General features: G+C 37.2%; 1 protein-coding gene across 1 annotated transcript; it reads right to left on the bottom strand.

The window, feature by feature from the left end:
* Positions 1 to 1,260: 1,260 nt before the first annotated feature.
* LOC113107081 (FERM and PDZ domain-containing protein 1-like) lies at positions 1,261 to 21,047 on the bottom strand. The gene is made up of 17 exons (XM_026269267.1): positions 20,884 to 21,047; positions 16,312 to 16,416; positions 12,906 to 13,043; positions 12,633 to 12,796; positions 11,255 to 11,357; positions 11,049 to 11,094; positions 10,338 to 10,442; positions 9,562 to 9,657; positions 8,967 to 9,092; positions 8,654 to 8,773; positions 7,923 to 8,059; positions 7,010 to 7,133; positions 6,634 to 6,726; positions 5,740 to 5,922; positions 5,496 to 5,640; positions 4,223 to 5,302; positions 1,261 to 4,068 (listed from the first exon to the last, which is right to left on the bottom strand). The coding sequence occupies exons 3-17, from the start codon at positions 13,004 to 13,006 to the stop codon at positions 1,454 to 1,456; spliced, it is 5,238 nt and encodes a 1,745-aa protein (XP_026125052.1). The 5' UTR covers positions 13,007 to 13,043; positions 16,312 to 16,416; positions 20,884 to 21,047; the 3' UTR covers positions 1,261 to 1,453.
* Between the last annotated feature and the right edge of the window lie 340 nt (positions 21,048 to 21,387).

The following is a 21,387-nucleotide window of genomic DNA, read 5'->3' as shown; positions in this document are numbered from 1 at the left end:
TCTTAAAACGGTGATAACTCATCAGTGGAAAATAAATCCACGCTAGCAAAAAATTTCCTAAATAATTATCTAAATAAACCCCAATTCCTGAAGTCATAATTGTAAAGAATGTGCAAAAGTCAATGTAAAATTTTTTGAATGAATCTGCATTCACTGCAAAATCATTCATCCATAGGCTTTGGTATATTCTTCAAAAGGAACACATAATAACATTACTGGCAACTCAAGTAAAAGATGTTTGTATTTAGTAAACATTTATAACCCAGGTGATTATTGCAGAAAGTTTTTTTTTTTATAACATTCCCTAATAGACAATAGGTATAGCAGAGAGAAGATAATATACTGTATGTGCATAACACTGGTAGTAAGAAAGCAAGCAAAAGATAGCAAATAAGACAAAGTAAGCAGAGAATGTTGGAAGATACATTATGCAAAATCCCGGTCTATGCTTTCCTCATGAACCAGAATAAATTACTGACAACCATAGAACAAATACAATTATGGTTTAGAATTACATTCAATCCTAAACTTATTCTTCAATTATAAACTTAAACTTACACCCAACCTATAAATACTGTAAAACTATTTAGAAATTCTGGCCTCAGTATAGTTCTTATTTTAGGCTAATCAAAATGGCAGGTTTTATATTTTAGTGCATGTATATGTGTGAGTGTATAGTGCACGCTTATTACTGGTATGGCTTGGACACTGCCTCAGTGTTGATGTTCTTTACCACAACAGGGGGCTGTTCCATAAAACAAGTTTTCCAAATAAGCCAGGCTTATTTCAGTTAGTCCGACTTGCCAGTTGATTTGGTTCAAAATAAGTTTGACTAAGTAAAACAAGCCTGGTTTATTTGGTAAACTTGTTTTATGGAACAGGCCCCAGGTCTATCTGAGTTGTTCTGACAGGTTTCCCACAGTTTTTGTGGGGAAGAGAAAATACTCAATGTAACTGTTGAATGGGCAAGGGGCAGTAGTGTTGTCAAAAATAACAATGTCGGTTCCTGTTGGAACTGAAATTTATTTCTTGCTAACATTGAGCGCTGTTGTGTGGATTCTGTTCACCTGGTCAACAGATATGTCTGTGATTGGCTACAATGATCATTGTGTCATGCTCTTTAACGAGCGCTTACACAGATACACGTGGGAGCATTTGAAAGCCATGTCGTTCAGTGGATCCATCTTTGAGCAGATATTAGGGATCCGCTGATAGACATGGCTTTTAAACACTCCTGTGTGTATCTGTGTAAGCGTTCGATGCAGAGCATGAGGTAATGATAACTGTAGCCAATCACGGACATATCTGTTGAGCATGTGAACACAATGGCCAATCAAACCTGTTTGCGAATCCACACAACGGTGCTCAAAATGCTAGCGGAAAAATGATATCATCACATTTTTTACATTTCAGTACCGAATTTTCAGTAAAGACATCGGTTCTTTTGACATCACTAAAGGGCAGTGAGAGTGCGAAAGAGCTGGGTGAGGCAGAAGACTGAGGTTGTTAGTGCAGTGCACTGGCGAGCCAGAAGTTTAATACTGAGATCATGACAAGTCTTTCTTTCGCTAGCACTTCCCACTAGCTCTGCTGCCCGAGCAAAGTCCAGATAAGTTTTTGCAACACTTGCTAGTCCTGTAAGCGCTTGGGCATGGCGCTCCCTGCATCGCTGACAGTTAGAGAAACATATACACACACTTGTCAGCTGTACTAGTGAGCGGAAGCTTTCAGACAATGATTGAAGTGTTTCCTCTGGCGTTTGCCCAACTCTGACTACGCGTTGGCATCCAGCTAAAAGCCTCCGAGCCTCTGCATGTAATCGTCTTTTGTTCTCTGAAAAGTGAGCCACACAGGCATCCCTGGGGTGCTTGTGGACCCCATCTTGGTTTTTCATAGCGCCAGCAAGAACATTTAAGAGGGTATCCACATCCCTTTGCAAAGAAAGGAATCCTGTTGGTGGTAGGGGATATCGACGAGTCAGCAGCGAAGTGATGATATCTTCATGAGGGTGCGAAATGAAGCAGTCAGGAGCATTTAATGGAGACAGAAGGGGACTGAGCTCTGTAGAGGATGATGCAGGCAGTACTAGAGGTGGAAATGAGGGCAATGGAGAAAATGGAGAGAAAGATGCAGGTGATGGAGAGAGGGAGGACAGAGGGACAGATGTCTGCACAGCATCGCCCGTTTCACCCTGGCTCGTTCTGCGCGAAAACTCATATACAGTGAGTTCATCGTCAAAGCTGGCGCTGTCAAGAACTCCACTGAAACAGTTTGTGTATACTGTATGGCAGACCTCTAAAGGAGTCTGAGCACCTTCCATTACAGTGTCACACCCCATAGCCAGGACTGAGCTGCAACTAAGGTCTGGCTTCTCATGTTGATTTGGGCTGAGCAAGGATTTTGGCTGGGCTATGGTAGGTTTGGACCGGCAGTTTGCGAAAACCCCACAGCTAGAGTTAAAGTTATGGGGTGTTGTGCTTGAGGGTGGATGGCTACATTCTTGTAACCCACTAGATGTTACCACGCCCCAAGGTCCATTTAAGTTCTGTGTTGTAACCACTACGGACGAGGGGCTGAATTGGAGAGAGTTGTCTGCCCTGGAGCACATTTCAGAAAACTCTTTAGGTTTAGTTTTGGTTTTCAGCGGTCCACATGCTTTGAGGCCAATATGGCTGACCTCTCTTACCTCCTCGATGACCTCAGTGACCTCTTCAGATACTATGGTAACCACTTTTACCTCTGTAACTTCAGGAGAACCTTCATTCAACGTTGCATCCTCAGTTGCCTCTTTTGCTAGTTCAACTTCATATTTTTGTAGTTGTGTTTCTGAAAGTCTTCTCACAGGTTTAACATTGCCGTTGCCATTAGAACAGCCATTGAGCATTTCCTGGGAACGTGACAAGTAGAGGGGAAGGTTCTGGATCTTTCCCCGCAATGTTGAGGAAGAGAGTCGCCCAAGGATGCCGGACGAACAGGGTGTAAGAAGGAACCTTTGGGCTGGGTTATAAGACAGAACACCAGAAGACAATTCTTGGAGTGAAGTGTCACAATGATTGTCTGTTTCTTCAGATTCTGGTCCTCTGACTCGCTGGGAAAATAAGTGCCTTGATGGACCACTACCAAGGGATCCAGACATACTCTGACTCCTGGTCCTCTCTGCTGGTTCCACTGAGTGCTTTCCCATCCCACATTTTAGATGTACAAAACTGTTCACTCGGTCTACATCAGGGCTTGTGGTGTATGATATACTCGGGACATGGAAGTAGGATAAACTTGATGGGGATATCTGGCCTAGCCTTGGCAGTGAGTTGCTCTTTTGAGTCACTGAACTGCCTTGGAAAAAATCTTCCGTTTGTTTGGTTACCTTATCATCTCTTTGACCAAATAAAACACTGCTATCACACTGTCCTTTAGACATATCAAAGAACAGGTGGTCTCCAAACAGTCTCTCAACTGGACCTCCCACTGCACCCTCTTCTTGATCATCTCTGCTATGGTTACTGGTGCTTACTTTATCCTGTAGGTTTATGCGGGAGCGTACTGCTACTATAGCTGGCGATGCAATAGACATTAGTTCATTGACTGATTTGAACTCCATGGAATCTGGTTCCATCTCTATAAGTTGCTGTTTCCGCTGATATGATTTGTTTGTGTGTGATCCCACTTGTGTAACAGTGGGACTATGTGGTCCTGATCCATTGACTTTGGACGGTTTGATGGGTTTGGATTCCAGTTGAGCTGGTTCTCCTTCAGAATGAGTGAGGGATGAGACTGTTGGACATGGACCTTGATCTGAGCATCCGCCTTCAAAGCACGTCATTCGGCCAGCACCTTGGTTAATTGAGTAGTTTGGGATGCTATTTCCATAGCTGTTTTCTAAATGATCCTGTTCCGGGAATGATACCAGGGATGTGTAACTTGTTTCCATGAATGAGCGACGCTTTTTGGATCTTTTGTTGAAATTTGACAATTCAACTTGTGTAACCATTTTATCTTGCTCCTTTTGTTTCTTCTCCCTCCGGCTTGGGTGCTTATGTACTTGTATGTTGCTTGACTCTTCTGAATTTTCTATAAAGAGAAATATCAGCAAATACATTTGGTGAGTATTTGTTAGCAAAACTCCACATGACTATTTTTCATATGATTTACTCAATTCTTTAACTACAACATGTCATAGAAATATTTTGAGAACATTTCATGGGGTATTTCCCCCATGTCATACCTCTTGTTAAGGAAGTTGAGCAGGGTTTTTCAGCTGGTGTGAATCTTTCCTGAGCGTCAAAGAACTCGTCATCTGAACTGCTGTCTCCAAACCCTGGTGGGGGTTGAAAAATTGGCACTGTTTCTGTCTGATTTGCTTCCCCTCTTTCCTGATCTGGTTGTGTTTCCATTGGACCTGAAGGAGATAGGGGTTGTGGAAGGATCCGGGCACTGTCTGGGGTAACATTGGTGCAGATATTGTAATAGTGTCTAGTGTCTCCTTGTTCAAATGTGAAAACATAGTCCACAGGTGGAGGTGGGGTGCTTTCAGGACATTTTCCAGGTGACTCCTTTTCATATTTCTCATCCTCTATTCCCAACTCCTCACAGTCCTCCTCTTCACTGGCTGCAGGGGGACTAGGTAGACATTCAGCAATATTTGAGAGTGCAGGAGAGCAAAAGAATTGGTCTATATCAGGTTCACAATGGGAATCAGTAGAGCACAGGTCACTTTGGGAGTGAGAATCTTTGCTGCACGGATGTCGTGGAGACAATGACGGTGAATAGCGATCTTCACAGGAGTAAGAATTTTTCACTGGTAAATGGCATGGGCGTCTGGTTGAAAAGTAGGTCATAAGGTCGTCCTCCTCCAGGGCATCTATAGAGTCACTCGACATGCTGGTCATGAACTGTGACTCAGTTTGGTATGAATCAGATGTTTCAGATGATGGGTCATCGACAACGATGACCCACTGAGGTTGCTCAGGGTTTTTCTCTTGCCCTTCGTCTTCTTTTTCTGTGCCCACACTCTCATCGTCTATTTCTACTGTCTTTCCATTATTACCATTTATAGACTGATGGCTGGTTTCTTTGTCCTCCTCCCTTTCCTTCTTCTCAACCCCTTCCTCTTTTTTGCCTACTTCCTTCTCCACCTCTTCATCTTTTTCCATGTAGCTTTGAGCTTTTTCGGTTTCTTCTGGTAGCTTATCATTGGGTTTATCTGCTGTGTTGTTGCTTTTGGCAGTGCTAGCAACATGAGCAAGGAGAGCATCCACGTCTGTGTCCGAGTCGTCAGAGTCACTGCCACAGTGTGACACATAACCTGTACACAATGTCAGAAGCACAGACAAAATTAAGATACAGTAAATCTCTTTGCCAGCATGCGAACAGTGGTCAACTTTTTTTTACAGTACCTTAGATATACAGTAACAATGTTTTCTCTTGCTTCAATAGGATTTACATTATTCAAAATTGATTAAAGATTTGCCAGACCAAAGGATTCAGTAATTCAGTACCTTCCTCTGCTGATATTCGGTGGCTCTTTGAATTATCTGACCAGGGGAACACACTGATCTGGGGGTCCACAAGAAGTCTACAGTATCCAGCGACTAGACACAATAAATCTTTAGCTGCCACTGACTCCATCAGCAAGGTTATTGGCTGAAGACAGGAAAATCGTGACAATATTAAAAAAAGAAAGCAATGAAAGAATTGTACACATATGTAGATGTGAGTATGAGTATGTACAGTAATATATACCTTTATATCCTGCAGGTAGATCTTGACCAGACTAACTCTGTCAGACTCAGGTAATATTTCCACTCTGGTAATAGAGCTAAATTCAGTTAGGGTGGTCATGATGCTCAGCTTGTGGTTGATCACCTGACTGACCCCATACTGAGCTCCCACCAACAAACTCACGACTGACTCCCTGTCCTGCAGCTAGTTAAACAGAGAGAGAGAGAGAGAGAAACAGAGAGAGTGAAAGAAAGAGATGTGATAAAGACTGTGATGTATGAAAGAATGGACAGCAGCAATAAATGAAGGAAGGATAGGGGATAAACCAAAAGGGTTGTTACGAACATTTGTATGGAAACAAACATTGATCCACTACATTTCACATGTCACATTAAAGCTATCTACATTTACATTTAAGTTATTTATGTGAAATTGCAACATTTATTTGAAATTGCAAGAACGGTCTTTGAAGTATCAGATAGAATGAGTTTATGAAAATTCTAACAGCATTTTGGTGCCATTGTTTTCTAGTAAAAGTGTGTTTTTATAGCATTTTATAGAATATTTTATAGCATTCTAGCTATTATTCCATGCTATGCTTTCTTAATGTTTAGTGAAAATTAAATATACATTTCCTCACATGTATACAGTCACTAAAACACGGAAAAAATTCACTACTGTTCAAAAAGTTTGTGGTCAGTGAGAAAGTGTTTTTTGAAAGAAATGACTGTTAACTCTCTAACATCTTAAATGCCATTTTCAGTGCTGATGTGGGAGTGTGAGTATACAGATGAAAGATGTAAAGCCAATGCATGTGTAAATGCAGGTGGAGTACATTTACTGTCAAACTTTTACTGCAGTTTAATTGGTTTCATTTTTGAAAGTGGCTGTTAAGACTCAGAATGCATCTCTTACCATCATAGTGGCACTAAAAGCCTTTCCTCCATAGGACTTGACTTCAGACATCTCATTCATGTAGTTCAGTCTAGCTTGATCCACTGAGATCACCTATAAAAACACATTGGAAATAATGTAAATACGTGTCATACTGTACTTCAATTTCAAATAATTAAAAGAAATGGCAACACTACAGATTTTTTTCATGAACCATGCTATTTTTTCAAAGTAAAATCCATCATCTAAACCTAGATTTAGTATCATTCAGTAATGTGGCATATATCAAAACAATTTAAAACCATCACTGGCACATACTGCCACAGGTTTTTAATTTTACAGTTTACTGTATATTATGTGCATGATTTACGTTCTTGTAAATCATTTATGCACACACCTTTTGTTTGGGCTCCTGAGACAGAATCTTTTTCATGTGGTAACTGATGGCTTTCTTCAAGTCCTTCTCTCTCATGTTTCGCAGTAAGGTGTGGGACACAAAGCTCTCAATACCCCACTCCTTCCTTCAGACATAAATAGTACAGAACAGAATAGTGTCACACTCACTTTAGGGTTATGCAGTACATTGGGACTGAAATGTACATCCTAATGCCAAAATAGTTATTAAGATAGCAATGAATTATTGGCATTGAATTATTGAAAATATTGACTCTAATTTAATTTCATCAGATCCCTATTTAACCGTTTATTTGTTGGCTGAAGAATCAATTAAGTATTAGTACTCTTTAATGCATACAAAAATAAAAAGAAACAAAAAGAAAACTGGGGTTGGCAAACTTTTAGCAAAAAAATATTGTAACAAAATGTGAGGATTTATGGCCTGGAACTAAATTAACATTTGAAAAGTATAAATGCCATTAATGCTATAATGCTAAAACACTAATCTACTGAAGTACTAAAATCTGTTTTGCACCTTTATAATACACTGACCACCACTTAAAAACAGGTGTATTTCACAAGCTAAGGTAAATACTAACATATAAAAAGTGCATGTAGTCATTCACACATATACAAAACATCATGGTAAAACAGCACTCAAATAATGCAATAAAGTTTACTTTAACTAAAAAAAAAAAAACTTAATACATTTTCATATGCATTTTGATGGAAAGGAAATCCCACACATTTTCATCAAATACTACGCATTCATATACCTTCAATCGCATTTAATTTACTAAGAATAATAACAAAACAAAAAAAATAATGCAGCAGCAAGCTTTCTTATGTTAGTGGAAATAGTATGGACACTTACGGCACAGTGTGTGTGCTTGTGTGTGTGTGTGTGTGCTCACATGATGGCCTTCAGTGGTGTTTTAAGGGATTGTCCACTGCTGGCTAGTTTTTCCTGAACATGTAGAGCAGCCAGTCTGAGAGCAGTATTACATTTCATCTCCACTGCAAACCTTTCCTGCAATACATCACTTACACTCTACACACACACACACACACACACACACACACACATTCAGATGTTTAGATGGGGACATATCATATACTTCTATTGTTTTATTATACAGATAATTATGACTATTTGCTAACCCCCAAAACAATCTTTGCTTTATTCATGAATAATTTTTTCTAAATTGAGGCTTTGATACAATTAGCTCACATTTGAGGACAAACCGGTCTACACAAGTATGCAAATAAACATACTTCACAAAAAAAGGACTGTATTTTACATTAAAGAAATAGTTCACCCAAAAAGGATCAAATATCAATTAACATTAAAGTGACTTATTTTTTACAAAACACTTACTTTCTTTACACAACCATCACTTCTGGTAAAAAATATGAGTCTATTTTCTATCGGACTAATAATTGTCTGTAACTGTGATTAGGATTAGGATTTTTGTGTATAGGTCCTTTCCGATGAAGAAACATCTCAGGCGGTCTGAGGGTGAGGAAATATTCAGCCACAACAAATTTCTGGGGTAAACTATTCCTTCAGAAACAATCTAACATCAATCAGTGGTGATATTACTTTAAAATATCTGCCTGTTTATACACAGTCACAAGCACGCACCTGTAAGTATAGATACTCAAAGGCCACAGGATCTTCTTTGAGCATGCTTGTAAAGTCTCTAGGTAGAAAGCAGACACGGAACAGACATCTGTAGTCATGAGTCTCCTTCTTTTCAACCACCTGCCAAACATAAAGAGTATTAGATAGAAATACTGTATGTGAGCCAGTAAACAAGTGTAGAAAGAAGCAACTAAAGTCATTAAAGGAACATTTTCATTCAAAGTGAAGATTCTTTTATTTATAATCATCCTCAAGGTGTTTCAAACCCGTATGGATTTGTTTTTTCTGTCAAACCTTTTGAAACCTTCTGTACCTTTTGAATAATCTCTTCCTCGTGCAGGAGAAACAGTTTGCTGATGCTGTATTGTTGTTCCAGCACCAGAGAGAAGTGTTCAATACGGCTGATTGAGAGTTTCTCCTTCAGAGTCATCACTATGTCCTGATGGAAAACACATTTCAGAAGAGAAATAATGAAGCATGTGAAATTATATAGAGAACTGTAATGCACAACACCTGTTAAAGCTAAGAAGACCGGTACAGCGATGGTATTTTTTAAATGTAGTTTATTACGGTGATACAAAAAAGACCTTTTCTGTGGCCATTACTCTAGTCTCACATGATCCTTGAGAAATATTAAGTTCAAAAGAACAGCATTGTAACATTATAAAGGCCTGTCCTGTCACTTTTGATCAATGCATCGCTGCTGAATAAAAATATTCATTTCATTTTAGTGACCCCATACATTTAAATGGAAGTGTATATAACATATAACATGGCTTTACAAATCTACTTTTATTTTTATTTTTTTTTGCGTGTGGATGCCAATAAACATTATAAAACAGGCAATATAATTAATGCAGACTGAAAAATAAACATAAGACTATAGTGAATAAATATGATTACAGTACCTTGACAGTGGTTTTAGATTCAAATTTAAAAGCTTTTGTTTGGCCATTCTCCAGATAGACCTTCAGAACATTTGGCAGGAACAGCAGAGAGTTACCCTAGAGGTCAGAGGTCAATATAGGATCCAAAAATCAATATAATCATTATTATATACAAATATAATAATATATGTAAAATACATGGTAGTGATAGCGCACATACTATATTAATCAAACAACTGCCCGTTTCAACAAAGTGTTAAAATAATTCTGGTTAAGCTAATTTTATCCGTCTCATTATCATATTAAAAAGATTAAGCCCTGTGAAAGCTGCATAAAAAAAAAAAAGATAAACAGTTTTATCACTGCTTCAGTTCTGTGGTGTGCTTGATAATGGGTTTGTTTAATTAGATGTTAATTAAAAACATATCAAGTCGGGGGAAATTAACATCCTCACAGCAATGCACCAAAAGTGGATAATGATAAAATAATTATATTTTTACTTTTAGGTGGACTGTATTATGAAGTAATATTTATGAAGGTGCTCCTTATGATAAATCCCCCACCTGTATATATTGCTGCTGTACTATACACCATGTCAGCACAGCTACACAAAGATTTTGATTAACAGTAAATGTGATATTTAATAAATTACTGATAAATCATTGACTGAGGTTTGCCCAAGACCCTCTCAACGCCTCTCTATTGTTCTTCATCTTTTGTTCATATTCTGTCTTTCATTTTATTTATCAATCATTTTTATTTATCAATCAGCATGAATGAACATAAATGTTTCAAACCTGTGAATGACCATTGACCACCACCTCCTCTGCGAACCTCACTTTAACTGGGTTTGACTTCAGCTTGGCTCTCTTCTCTGGAGTTATGAAGGACGACTTTGGTCCCTATAGCACATTCATAATGACAAACAGTACAATTATGGACATGTTTGACCTTCTTCAGTGACATACTCCTTCAACAAACATTCATTGCACAATGGCACTGGCATTGACAGAAGTCTCTGCATTGACTGGGGCATGCCTGTCATTGAGAAATAAAGTAAGATTTGCAAACAGGGAAGCACCATGCTTCTCAAGACCCCAGACTGAGATCTTGCCCATGCATCTTTATGTTGTTTTTATGCAAGGCAATTGAAGGAAATGTACAGAATTCTGCTAAATAGATGCATTTAGTATAAAATGTGTGGTTACTGGAAGCTGAAAGCATAATCAAATTAGACTAAATTCACAGGCACTTTAAATTCAGCAGACATTTAGGGAGATTTCTGCTGAGCTCTGGCCCTGATTATTATAAAAAAAAACAAAAAAAAAAAAACTTTTGGTCATCATTTCTTCCTTCTGCCATAATGCAGCACAATACCACATCCTCCTGCCATGCCTCATTCAGACACAACAGAGAGCGAGAGCGAGAGAGAGAGAGAGAGAGAGAGAGAGAGAGAGAGAGAGAGAGAGAGAGACATAGAGACTCTAACTGTGCACATATACACTTACCACAGTATTTCTCAGGACAGTCAGTATTATGGTGTTCTGACATTCTCTGTCAATAAATGAAAGAGTATGGCAGAATTACTGGCACAAATGCAACTAGAGTGACCAGATGTCATATGTTCTGAAGATATACATTTATAATAAAAATGAGAAACTGGACACCTGGGCAGCTGGATTTTACTCATTTTTACTCATAAACGCTCACATACCTGATGATGTCAGCAGCCTGCTCTGTAGATAGATCATCGACAGCAACATTGTTAATTTTAAAAAGCTGATCACCAGGGACAAGCTTTCCATCAGCAGGGCCACCTAAAAAAAACAGACAAACATATCATGATACTGTAGTTCTGTCAATCATTTGTACAAGGTTTAGAATTCAATTGCCAACCTGATTTGAGATAGTAATGCTGTTTTATAAGAATGTTTGTGGAAAAGTGTTAATGTTGTCCTAATTACTGGCTGATGGGTAACCAGATGGCTTTAGCCATTCCTAGAGTAGAGTTTCCTGTAGATGAAGCTCTATGTGCCAAACGAGTCAGCCAACATGTTGCTCTACATGCAGGCAATGCATGCAAATAGCTGCTGGGTCACATTTCAATCATCAAACGTATGCTCAGTCAACATTTAAAAAAAAAACGTTTGTATTTGCTAAATCAGGTTTCTTTGCACTATTAAACACTTTACAATAAGGTATCATCTCTTAACATTAGTTAAGAGATTAACTATTAACTAAGATTATTAGCATTAACTAACGTTAGTCGATACAACTTTTGATCTTAGTAAATGAATGTAAAACTCTTCTATATAATGGATACGCCATTAAAAAGTACACTAATTGATTCATCTGCAGAATACATCTTAAAATATTCTAAATTGAAAATAAATGATTTTTACGTAACTGTACCTTTAATATGAAATTTTCTAAAAGATATAATACAATTTGACTCGAGTGTATTTGAGCAATAAATATATTACAGCAGTATCCTTTTTGTAGTAATGGAAGCGTGTTTGGGTAGCTAATGCACGCTAGCTGTTTTATCGATTTCCATGAAGGGCTTGTGTGCTGTATATTCAGAATTTAGCTTCAACCTCAGCAGGGCTTTATTCAGCTTGTTTAGAGTGCTGCCTCAGATCAAATGCCTCAACAGACCTGGTCACTGTCTTCATATTACAATGACATTTCATTCAAGTTCATAAGGTGTGCATTTTCCCACCAACAAGCTAGCCTGGAGATTCTCATAGCGGGATAATGCATGGTCAAAGGTCTCCTGGCTGTTACCCCTGCCCTGTGAGTGTTATTCATAGCTAATTTGGAAGTCCTACAGTTACCAAAGCCACCTGGCTGAGATATAACGCTTAACTTCAGTGCTTTCATTCCATGTAAGGATTGATAAAAAGGATGCCAAGAAGGCTCGGAGGAGTGCAGACTTTTTACAATCCACAGTAAATCCTATAATAAAATTAAAGTAGTATTTAATTAATAATTGATTGTGGAAGAACCTTACTACACTGTAAAAGACGATTCTTCGAAATTCATTTGAGCTGATGCATGCATTTCAAGAGATGATGGTGTGTGTAATGTACCTTCTGTCACGTCCAGCACCTGCGGTGGAGTGTGTGTTGAGACTGTAAAGCCATGGGAGTTAAGGGTGGGGTCAAGGGGGATCTTAACAGTGACTCTAATTGGACAGCTCCTCTGCTCCTGGGAGCCATTGTCGGCAACTTGCCCATCTTCTAGCACACGCTCTCTGTGTACAGACAGAGAGAGAGAGAGAGGGTGATCCTATTAAACACAAAAGAAAAAGAAAGCAAATGTACTCATTCACACAATCATTCTTAGATTTATATAAATGGTACCGGCTGATGGACTCTCTGGAGCGCCGAAGCCATCGACCCACCACCTGCTCTACTCTGCTGGTCCTGCGAGATGGTGAGCGACTGCGGTCCTGCTCCTCCATTTAGCTACACACAGGGTGAAAGGTCACCATTGGGGCACTATTTATTGTAATGGAAGAAAGGTAGTAATTAGGGATGCATCGGCCATGTAATGTATCGCCCAATAATCGTATCGGCTGATTAAAACAATAATCGGCCATTGGCTGATTGTTAAAAAACAGCTCATGATCAGGGCTGATTCTATCCTGTCAATCAAAAAAGGGAGGAAACCATGTCAGACTGCAACTCGTACTGTGTGGAAATATATTATAAATAGGGGCTTCATAGAAAGTGTTACCAAAATATAAAATATTTGTTTACCTTATGTCAAGTACCTTATGTCAACCATTAAAGGGATAGTTCACCCAAAAATGAAAATTTGCTCAGGTAATCAAGTGTCAAATATAATATAATATATATATATATATATAGCTGTACAATATTCCTGCTGTTTACAGTCCTGTATATATCATACTGCATACATTTGTAATGGTAATAGCAGTGGCAAGCAAAATCCCCTCCTCTCCGTACTGTCGTATGAAATGTGGTATTTCTTTATATTGTAGTTTCTGCATATTGTGGTGCTGTTGCAGAATTGCTTTTTATGTAGGGTTGAAGTTTATTGTGCTTCAATATCAAATATGTCCCACCAGGGAATGTGAGAGACAATCTGGAGCCTCGTGGTCAACAACGAGAAGAACCAACAAAGAAAAAGATAAAAAATAATATAGTGTGACAAAAAAGAGAGAGATCCCAGGAGATCATGACTCATGATCACATTATGTTCTCAGGTTACACAGGATTAGGATCTCACTTTCCATTTATTTTACTGCTGTCAACAATGTTATCAATACTGCATACAGCACATCAAAGCTGTTAAACTGCACTACTCTCCAGTCATCTTTTACTAACCACCTACTTTTTCCACCAACCCTGTTTATATATAAACATCTTCCCATGCATTTTCAAAAAACTACAACAACACAATTAGGGCAGAGACAAACTAACCAAGAACATTACATGCATTAATTTTTTAAAATGTTTTACAGTGAACAAAAGGTTTAAATGCATGCAAAAATTTATTTTTTGCAAAAATTAACACTGTTTATTAGATAATATAGATAATAATAGGAAATGTACTGTAACAGTGGTTAAGATATACTTGAAAATTATTTTATTTCCCTCCTGGTCTTTACTTTTTAAAATAACTAACCCATAATTTCTAAACATAACTATTCTGTTAGCATCAAATGCACAAAAGAAGGATCCCAATAGCAAAAACAACAACGTGCTCTCTGAAGAGTTTCCAGAACAGTTTGTACCTCAGGCAGTTTGCATTATGAATAAGGAAAAACACCTCTTGATCATCGTGCACCTGCCTTTTTCCCACTCTATAAATCAAATTCTGTTATAATCAACTATTCAAGTTATTGCATTATTGTTGCCTGATTAAATATTGATCATTTTAATAATAAATGATAATAACATATTAGAAACTATTCTGCCTAACCAGGTTGTTCACTAAAAAAACAGCTCTCTATTTCTTTTTTAAGCACAAAGGCGTTGCAGTTATCCATCCATAGATCCCTCTTTCTAAATCTCTCTTTAAAGCTTATACTTAAAGATAACACATCCCCCAACAACACCGGTCCGTCTTCAAAAGGATTAGGCACCAAATATTGTAGAAGTTTCCCTATACAAATCTCATTACATTTTCGGCACTATTTAATATATTTTATTCATCATATATGTTTCAGCACCGTCTTAATCAATAGGGTTATTATGGAAGTATGGCCTTTTTTCACAGCAAAATCAGGAGCCAGTGAAGACCTTAAGATTATATTATATACTAAAGATAGAATTATTCAATTACATTTAGGAGTCTGTGAACTGCTAGATCACTAAAATGGATCCAGGAATTAAATCAGTGTTATAGATTTGGGAAAGGGGTGCATGGTCAATGAATTTTACAATGAGACATTTCAGTTTACTGCTCTGTCTCTCTCCCTCCCTCCCTCTCTCTCTCTCTCTCTCTCTCTCTCTCTCTCTGTCTATTAGATTAGTGGCCTGTAGAGTGGGGTTTAATTCCCCCTCACGCCCATGTTCCTCATAAAAAAAGGTCTGCTCATGCTCTCTCTCTGAGAGATAATGGCTGTACTCCATCATTAACATTGGCAGCTAACGCTAATGGCTAGGATGAACTACTTAAAAGAATAGTCTACAATTCATTCACATGGGAGGATTACAGGTACTGGACCAGTCAGGACAGATTAAGATTACTATGTTACGTTAGCACTGAGCAATGCTAAATAGCTTAAAATCGTACACTCAGTCTATCGGTTATAGGATCCTAGCCAGTAGTAGATCTTTCAGCAGGCTAACATATGCTATAACCCTACAATGTAAGAAAAAAATACAACATTAATGACACAGGCAGCAGCAGGTATATAGGCTGCTGTCCCTTTAAGATCTAATGCATGGATCTAATATATGATACACATATCATTGTTCACTTCACATATGACTTAACCGACTTAAAGCGCTTGAATGTTTCAATTTGTAAGACTTTGAAACACATGCAAATTATTATATGATCCGTTTCACCCTTACTAGCAAGTGAACAATGAGAATCAAGAAAGGGATTGCATCTTGGCGGTGATCTATTTTGGACGTAAAACAAAATAGCCATGGGATGTTGGGCTAGCAATTTTCGATACCCCTACGTTAAGTTTCCTTCAGCACTAAAATACAACAATACAATGTGTTAATTTGGGGGAAATTCCTGTGAATTCAAAAATTAATACAGAAAATTTTAGAGTCTACATACACAGAATGTTACAGGCAGACGGCCCGAGAAGTGTTCTAATTGGATTAGGCATGTAAAGACTTGGACAGAGAGTTACTGCGTCACACACTGAGCCGATCACTGAGCCATTTACACACATGTAAACATACAGTACAACACTACGGATAGAACAGTATACAGAAACACACAAACACACTTACCTTAGAGTCAGGTGATACTGTATGTTTCAATACTAAAAGGAAGAACTTTTCTGTGAATTGTATCACCAATTCTTCATTGCATTCATTCAATCATTTGAGTCTATTCATTAATCTAAAGAACTTTCAGATTCCTCCTTTATTTTATTTACTTTATAAAATAAACTCCTTTATTTTATTTCCTAGCTCAGAAAAACTATAAGCAGTGTGAAGAATTTTGAGGTTTTTGTCCAATCCACTTGCACTGCATCTATGTGGATGTTTTGGACCTGGACTTTTGCAGGTTAACGTGAGCAAAGAGAAAGATTCAGAAGTCTTGTTTCACCTATAATGAATTCCAGAGTGTGTAGGTGCTTTATTTTCTTCTTGATCCAATGGTCCTCTGCATCAAGACATGCTGCCATGATGAAACTCCAAAGGGTCCTCCGTTCTGTCGAAGTGACACATATAATGTTATCTGATGTTTTTTAAACATTCATTCCTGTTCCTCAGCTCTTTGTCTACTTTGCACCTACTTTAGGCTTCAAAAATAATCTTCAGAAACCTACGGGTGACGTCACAGCCACTACGTCCATTTTCATATACAGTCTATGGTTACACCTGAGATATTTTATCTCACGCTGCTATTTAGAATAAAGCAAAGGTATCAAACTCAGTTCCTGGAGGGCCGGAGCCCTAATTAAATCCTAATTAAACACACCTGATCCAACTAATCAAGTCTTTCAGACCTATTTGAAAACTACATGGTATGTGTGTTGAAGCAGGGTTGAAACAAAACAAAAAAAAACCTCCAGGAATTGAGTTTGACACTCCTGGAATAAATCAACCTAAATATATGGTTAGATCATGGAAGTAAAATAATGCAATATGTCTTTGAAACAAAAAAAGCATGTTGAAAAGCACTAACTAAATTCAATAATTCATATTCACCTTCCAGAATTCACTTCCAAAATATTCAGTCTGTTTAAAAATTTCATGTATAATATTCGACAGGCAAATTTCCAGTCCATTTTATTCCACTTTCCAAATTTGCTTCCAATAATTCAGTTGAAATTCTATTTCACTTTCTATTTAAAATGTATATTTAGTGCAATATGATTTATATTGTTTGTAGAAATAAATAATATTATCTTATATTTTAAAAAAAGATTTTCCACTTCTGAATAACCTCAAGTTAGATTAAATCTTATAATGTTATTCTTTTTCAAATATAACTATATGACTATTTTGAGTCATGGGAAGCTTATAAATAAACAGTTACAAAGTAGCTTCCTCAACACTGATAAAATGACAATGGAAGTCTGAGATGGAGATTAAGAGAGAGAAAGAAAGACAGAACCATCAGGCTTGTTGGAGTCCCCTCTGAACACTTTCAGCTCCCAGCTGCTGAATAATTAATGTACACACAGTGCAAAAACCCTCTCACCCGCTTGTTCTCTGCTTTCCTTCGTTTTTCCTTCTCTCAGTGCTATTTTCCCTCATAACCACAGCCTGCCTGGTCTTTCAGAGTCTTTCAGTGCCATTACTTCATTTTTGTTACTTGTGTGTATTTCTCATTCAATCAAGCGAAATCTTTTAGGAATGCAAAACAAAAGCCCTATAGAAAAGACATTGAACAATGAGAGTACAGTTGTACAATGAATGAATTTTCATTCGATTTGATATGGCTGCTTTTCATGTTTTTTTTCCCGCTGTTGTATGAGCAGATGTATATTTATGGAGTTCCCAGCACTGCAGGCATCCTTCGAGCTCTCCTTAAACACTTTGGTAATCCTATCATTGCCCTTAAACTCTTCTTTCAGACTTACAGAGTGTGAAAGAGTACCACAGAGTGCACAGGCTTTAATAATGCATCTAGATAATGCTGCCTCACCACTCACACACACACACACACACACACACACAAGCACAACAAAACAGAAAGACAGTGAAAGAGTGGCAAAGCAGCTTGATCTTCAGAAGAAGCTGAATGGAGGTCGGGGGGTTATAGATAAAGGATGAATGGAAGAGGGTTGAGGAAATTAGAAAAAATATACTGTATAGAAGGAAGGGAAAAGAATGAGAGAGAGAAAGCTAGGAAGACAGTGAGGGTGAACAATGAGAAGCTAAATAAAGACATTTATTATGATTATATGTGCATTGCATTTATTCTTTTAATTGTGGCTTAGAAGTCTGCATGGCATGGGGAGATATATATATTCGTCAAAGAAATCTGATATCATGAGTTCCACAGAATAATAATCAGCAAAGCTGTTGTCATCACTGACAATAAGTTTTTTATTATATTTATAATTTTAAACAATAACTGAACATAAAAGTAGCGCTTTAGAATGATTTTCTAAGGTTCATGTGAAAATTCAGCTTTACCATCACAGAAATACATTTTAAAATATATTACAATATTAACGCAAAGATTTGTACTTGTGTTTTGTATACTGGATTATTTACCGTGACATAAGTTTTGTTATATTAAAACGTACATTATTGAGATTAGTCCACTGAAAACTATATTTTTTAAATGTGGTGCTATACACTGCAATTATTAACAATTAGGAATAATTATTTTAGGGTTTTAAAAGTGTGTTAACACTAAATTAAAGGAAATCTTTTTTTTTAAATCCAGTTTAAATGTGCCAATGTGTTTTTTTATAAAAGCACATGCTTTTTATTCATGCTGGTTCCATAGTTTTGTTTTAAATTCAATTTAATGATAAAAATATTTTTTTAGGGTAAAACATATTTATTACAAATACCATGAATTAATTAATATCTTTATGGTTTTTAGTAGTCACACCACATGACATTTTACTTTGTCATAAATAGTCAAATTATTTGATATACTGAGATGCTTACTGAACTTGACAGACAGTCAGATCACTACATTGACATCAGCATAAAGGCCTCACTAAACTTTATGTCAGGGGTCTTCAACCTTTTTGCAGGTCAAGGACCCCTTGGTGGATGAAGAGACAGAGCACACATAATGTTTAAATTTTGCATTTAAAGCATGGCCTATAGCCTGACATCTTAGACAGCGATCTCTACCACCATCATCAAAACACAAAAGGAAGGGAATATCTTGTGCATGAATGGTGTTTCATCTTCCAGACTTTGTTGCTCTGGCATCACATGGTTCCTCAACATACTGGTTTTTCCTTTAATTGGTCACACACACACACACACACACACACACACACACACACACACACACACACATATATATATATGTACAAATAAACACACTTTTAAATTTGATTAAAATGATAGAAAAAAAACAGTAAGATTGTGAAATATTATTACAGTATACCATTTTCTGTTTTAGCTCATTTTAAAATGTAATCTATTCTTGTGATTTTCTTCTCCGATCTTCAGTGTCACATAATCGTTCAGAAACCATACTGATATGCTTAAATGCACTTCTTAATATTTTTGAGGACACTGTGATTATTTCCAGGATTCTTTAATGATAGTTAAAAAAGAGCATCAATTTGAAATGGAAATTTCTGTAAGTGTATATATGACTTAATTGACTATTAGACTTATTTAATGGTTGCATATGTCTGCATGCATGAGTTCATAAAATCAGTACTGAATAAAAACATGCTAAATATATGTACGTATATTTATGAATGCTCAGTCTCTACCTCTCCACAGCAATTTAAGACCATATTACTTTTTTTTTGGATATATGTGTGGCCTACTTTTTTTTAATGCACAAATGCATGTGCTGAATTTATATGTCTGTAATTGGATCTGTCATTTGCCCTGGGGGCTTCACTACCTCTCATATAGAGAGCGTAATCAGATCTGTTCCTATTGGAGATCTCCCTCTCCAAAAGCCACTTAAATGAATATTGACACAAATTGCCCAATTTCAGCTGTTAGCAGCTTGTAAAAAGCTGCTCCATGCCTGAAAGCTAGATGTGCTATGATTAAAATGTCTGTGTTATAAGGCATGCAAGAGCACAGTCACATGTTTAAAGCATTAGTGCTTGTACCAATTTTTTAGTCGTATTGAACATATCATCACTAGATTATCAGGTTTTAAACGGGGCAGACATATGAGCACCTTCTTGTTTTGATAAGTTTACGAATACAAGGCATCAAGAATTCACAGTATTCAGCTGCTCCTAAAAATAACAGCATAAATGAATTATGGCCCTTTCCGAAGCCTGCCGGATCTCCAGCCTGATGTCTGCCCCCTTGGTTTTTACTATATGTACTAATTATTATAATTACTGGCATGTTTTGTAATGTTTGCACCTGAATCAATCAAATGTATGAAGTTTAAGAAAAAGTGGTTCAGATCTTGCACAATAGCCGTATTTGTACCCAACTTCCCTTATGAATCATCCAAGCTACACTAAATGAGCCATGAACCTTTTGAGTTTGCTAATTAATGGCTTTATATTAATATGCATTTTTGTAGAAGCTCCATCTCTTAAAGGAAACAATGAATTCATCTCTCACTCACATAAACAAGGTTATCTGGCATTCCCTGAAATGCTGTAAGAAGATAATATAATAATACTGCCTGTGGGGAGAGTCTCTCTATCATAGACAACAGAAGCGCTATTATTACAGTTTTTAACAGGTTTTTTTTTTTTTACAGACATGAGCCATGAAATGAGCGTCTACAAAACAGCTTATGTAATACTAATAATAATAATAATAATAATAAAAACATATTTTTGTTCAGTTGTGGCTCTATCTAATGAATATCCACTATCTATCACTTGATTGCAATGTAAAATACATCTGTGAAAAGCTGATAAAGCGTAGTGACACTGATTGACTCAGTTCCTTTTAATCTGTCAAATTCCCCTCGTCCCGTCAGAGACGCGCCTTCACCTTCATAGCGTTAATCAACAACATTTGCATGCTCTATATCACTCACCTCACACGAAGAGTAACATTTTCATGAACTATCCATCGCCTTGCGACAACAGAAGAGTCATTGGGCCGGTAAATAAATAAAGTGAAGGCGGTTTAGTCCGATGGGAGTTTCACAGAGACAGTTTAACCGTTTAATCTGCTTTCAGCGTCTGATCAGTCCGACTCTCTCTCTCTCTCTCTCTCTCTCTCTCTGTCTGTCCGTCTCTCTCTCTCTCTCTGCTGCCAAAGCGTCAATAAACACCAGAGATGCACGCATATTTCCATTGCTAGAAGGTTTATAAGCATTACGTATGTCAGCTTACTGCCCTTTTACACACAATATTTGACATTATTGTCAAAGTAATAAAAATAATGATATAAGTATATTTCATTTATGTGATTGTTTTAAATTGTGTATTATTTAAAAAAGTATTATTATTATTTTGAGACATTAAAGTGACATACTACATTATGAACATGATGAGTAGCACATGCAATTACACACACCTACACACACACACACACA

This window comes from Carassius auratus, chromosome 1, assembly GCF_003368295.1.
Source record: "Carassius auratus strain Wakin chromosome 1, ASM336829v1, whole genome shotgun sequence".
NCBI classification, from domain to species: domain Eukaryota; kingdom Metazoa; phylum Chordata; class Actinopteri; order Cypriniformes; family Cyprinidae; genus Carassius; species Carassius auratus.
Note: the sequence above shows the minus strand (reverse complement) of the source record. Positions and strands in the feature narration are given on the sequence as shown.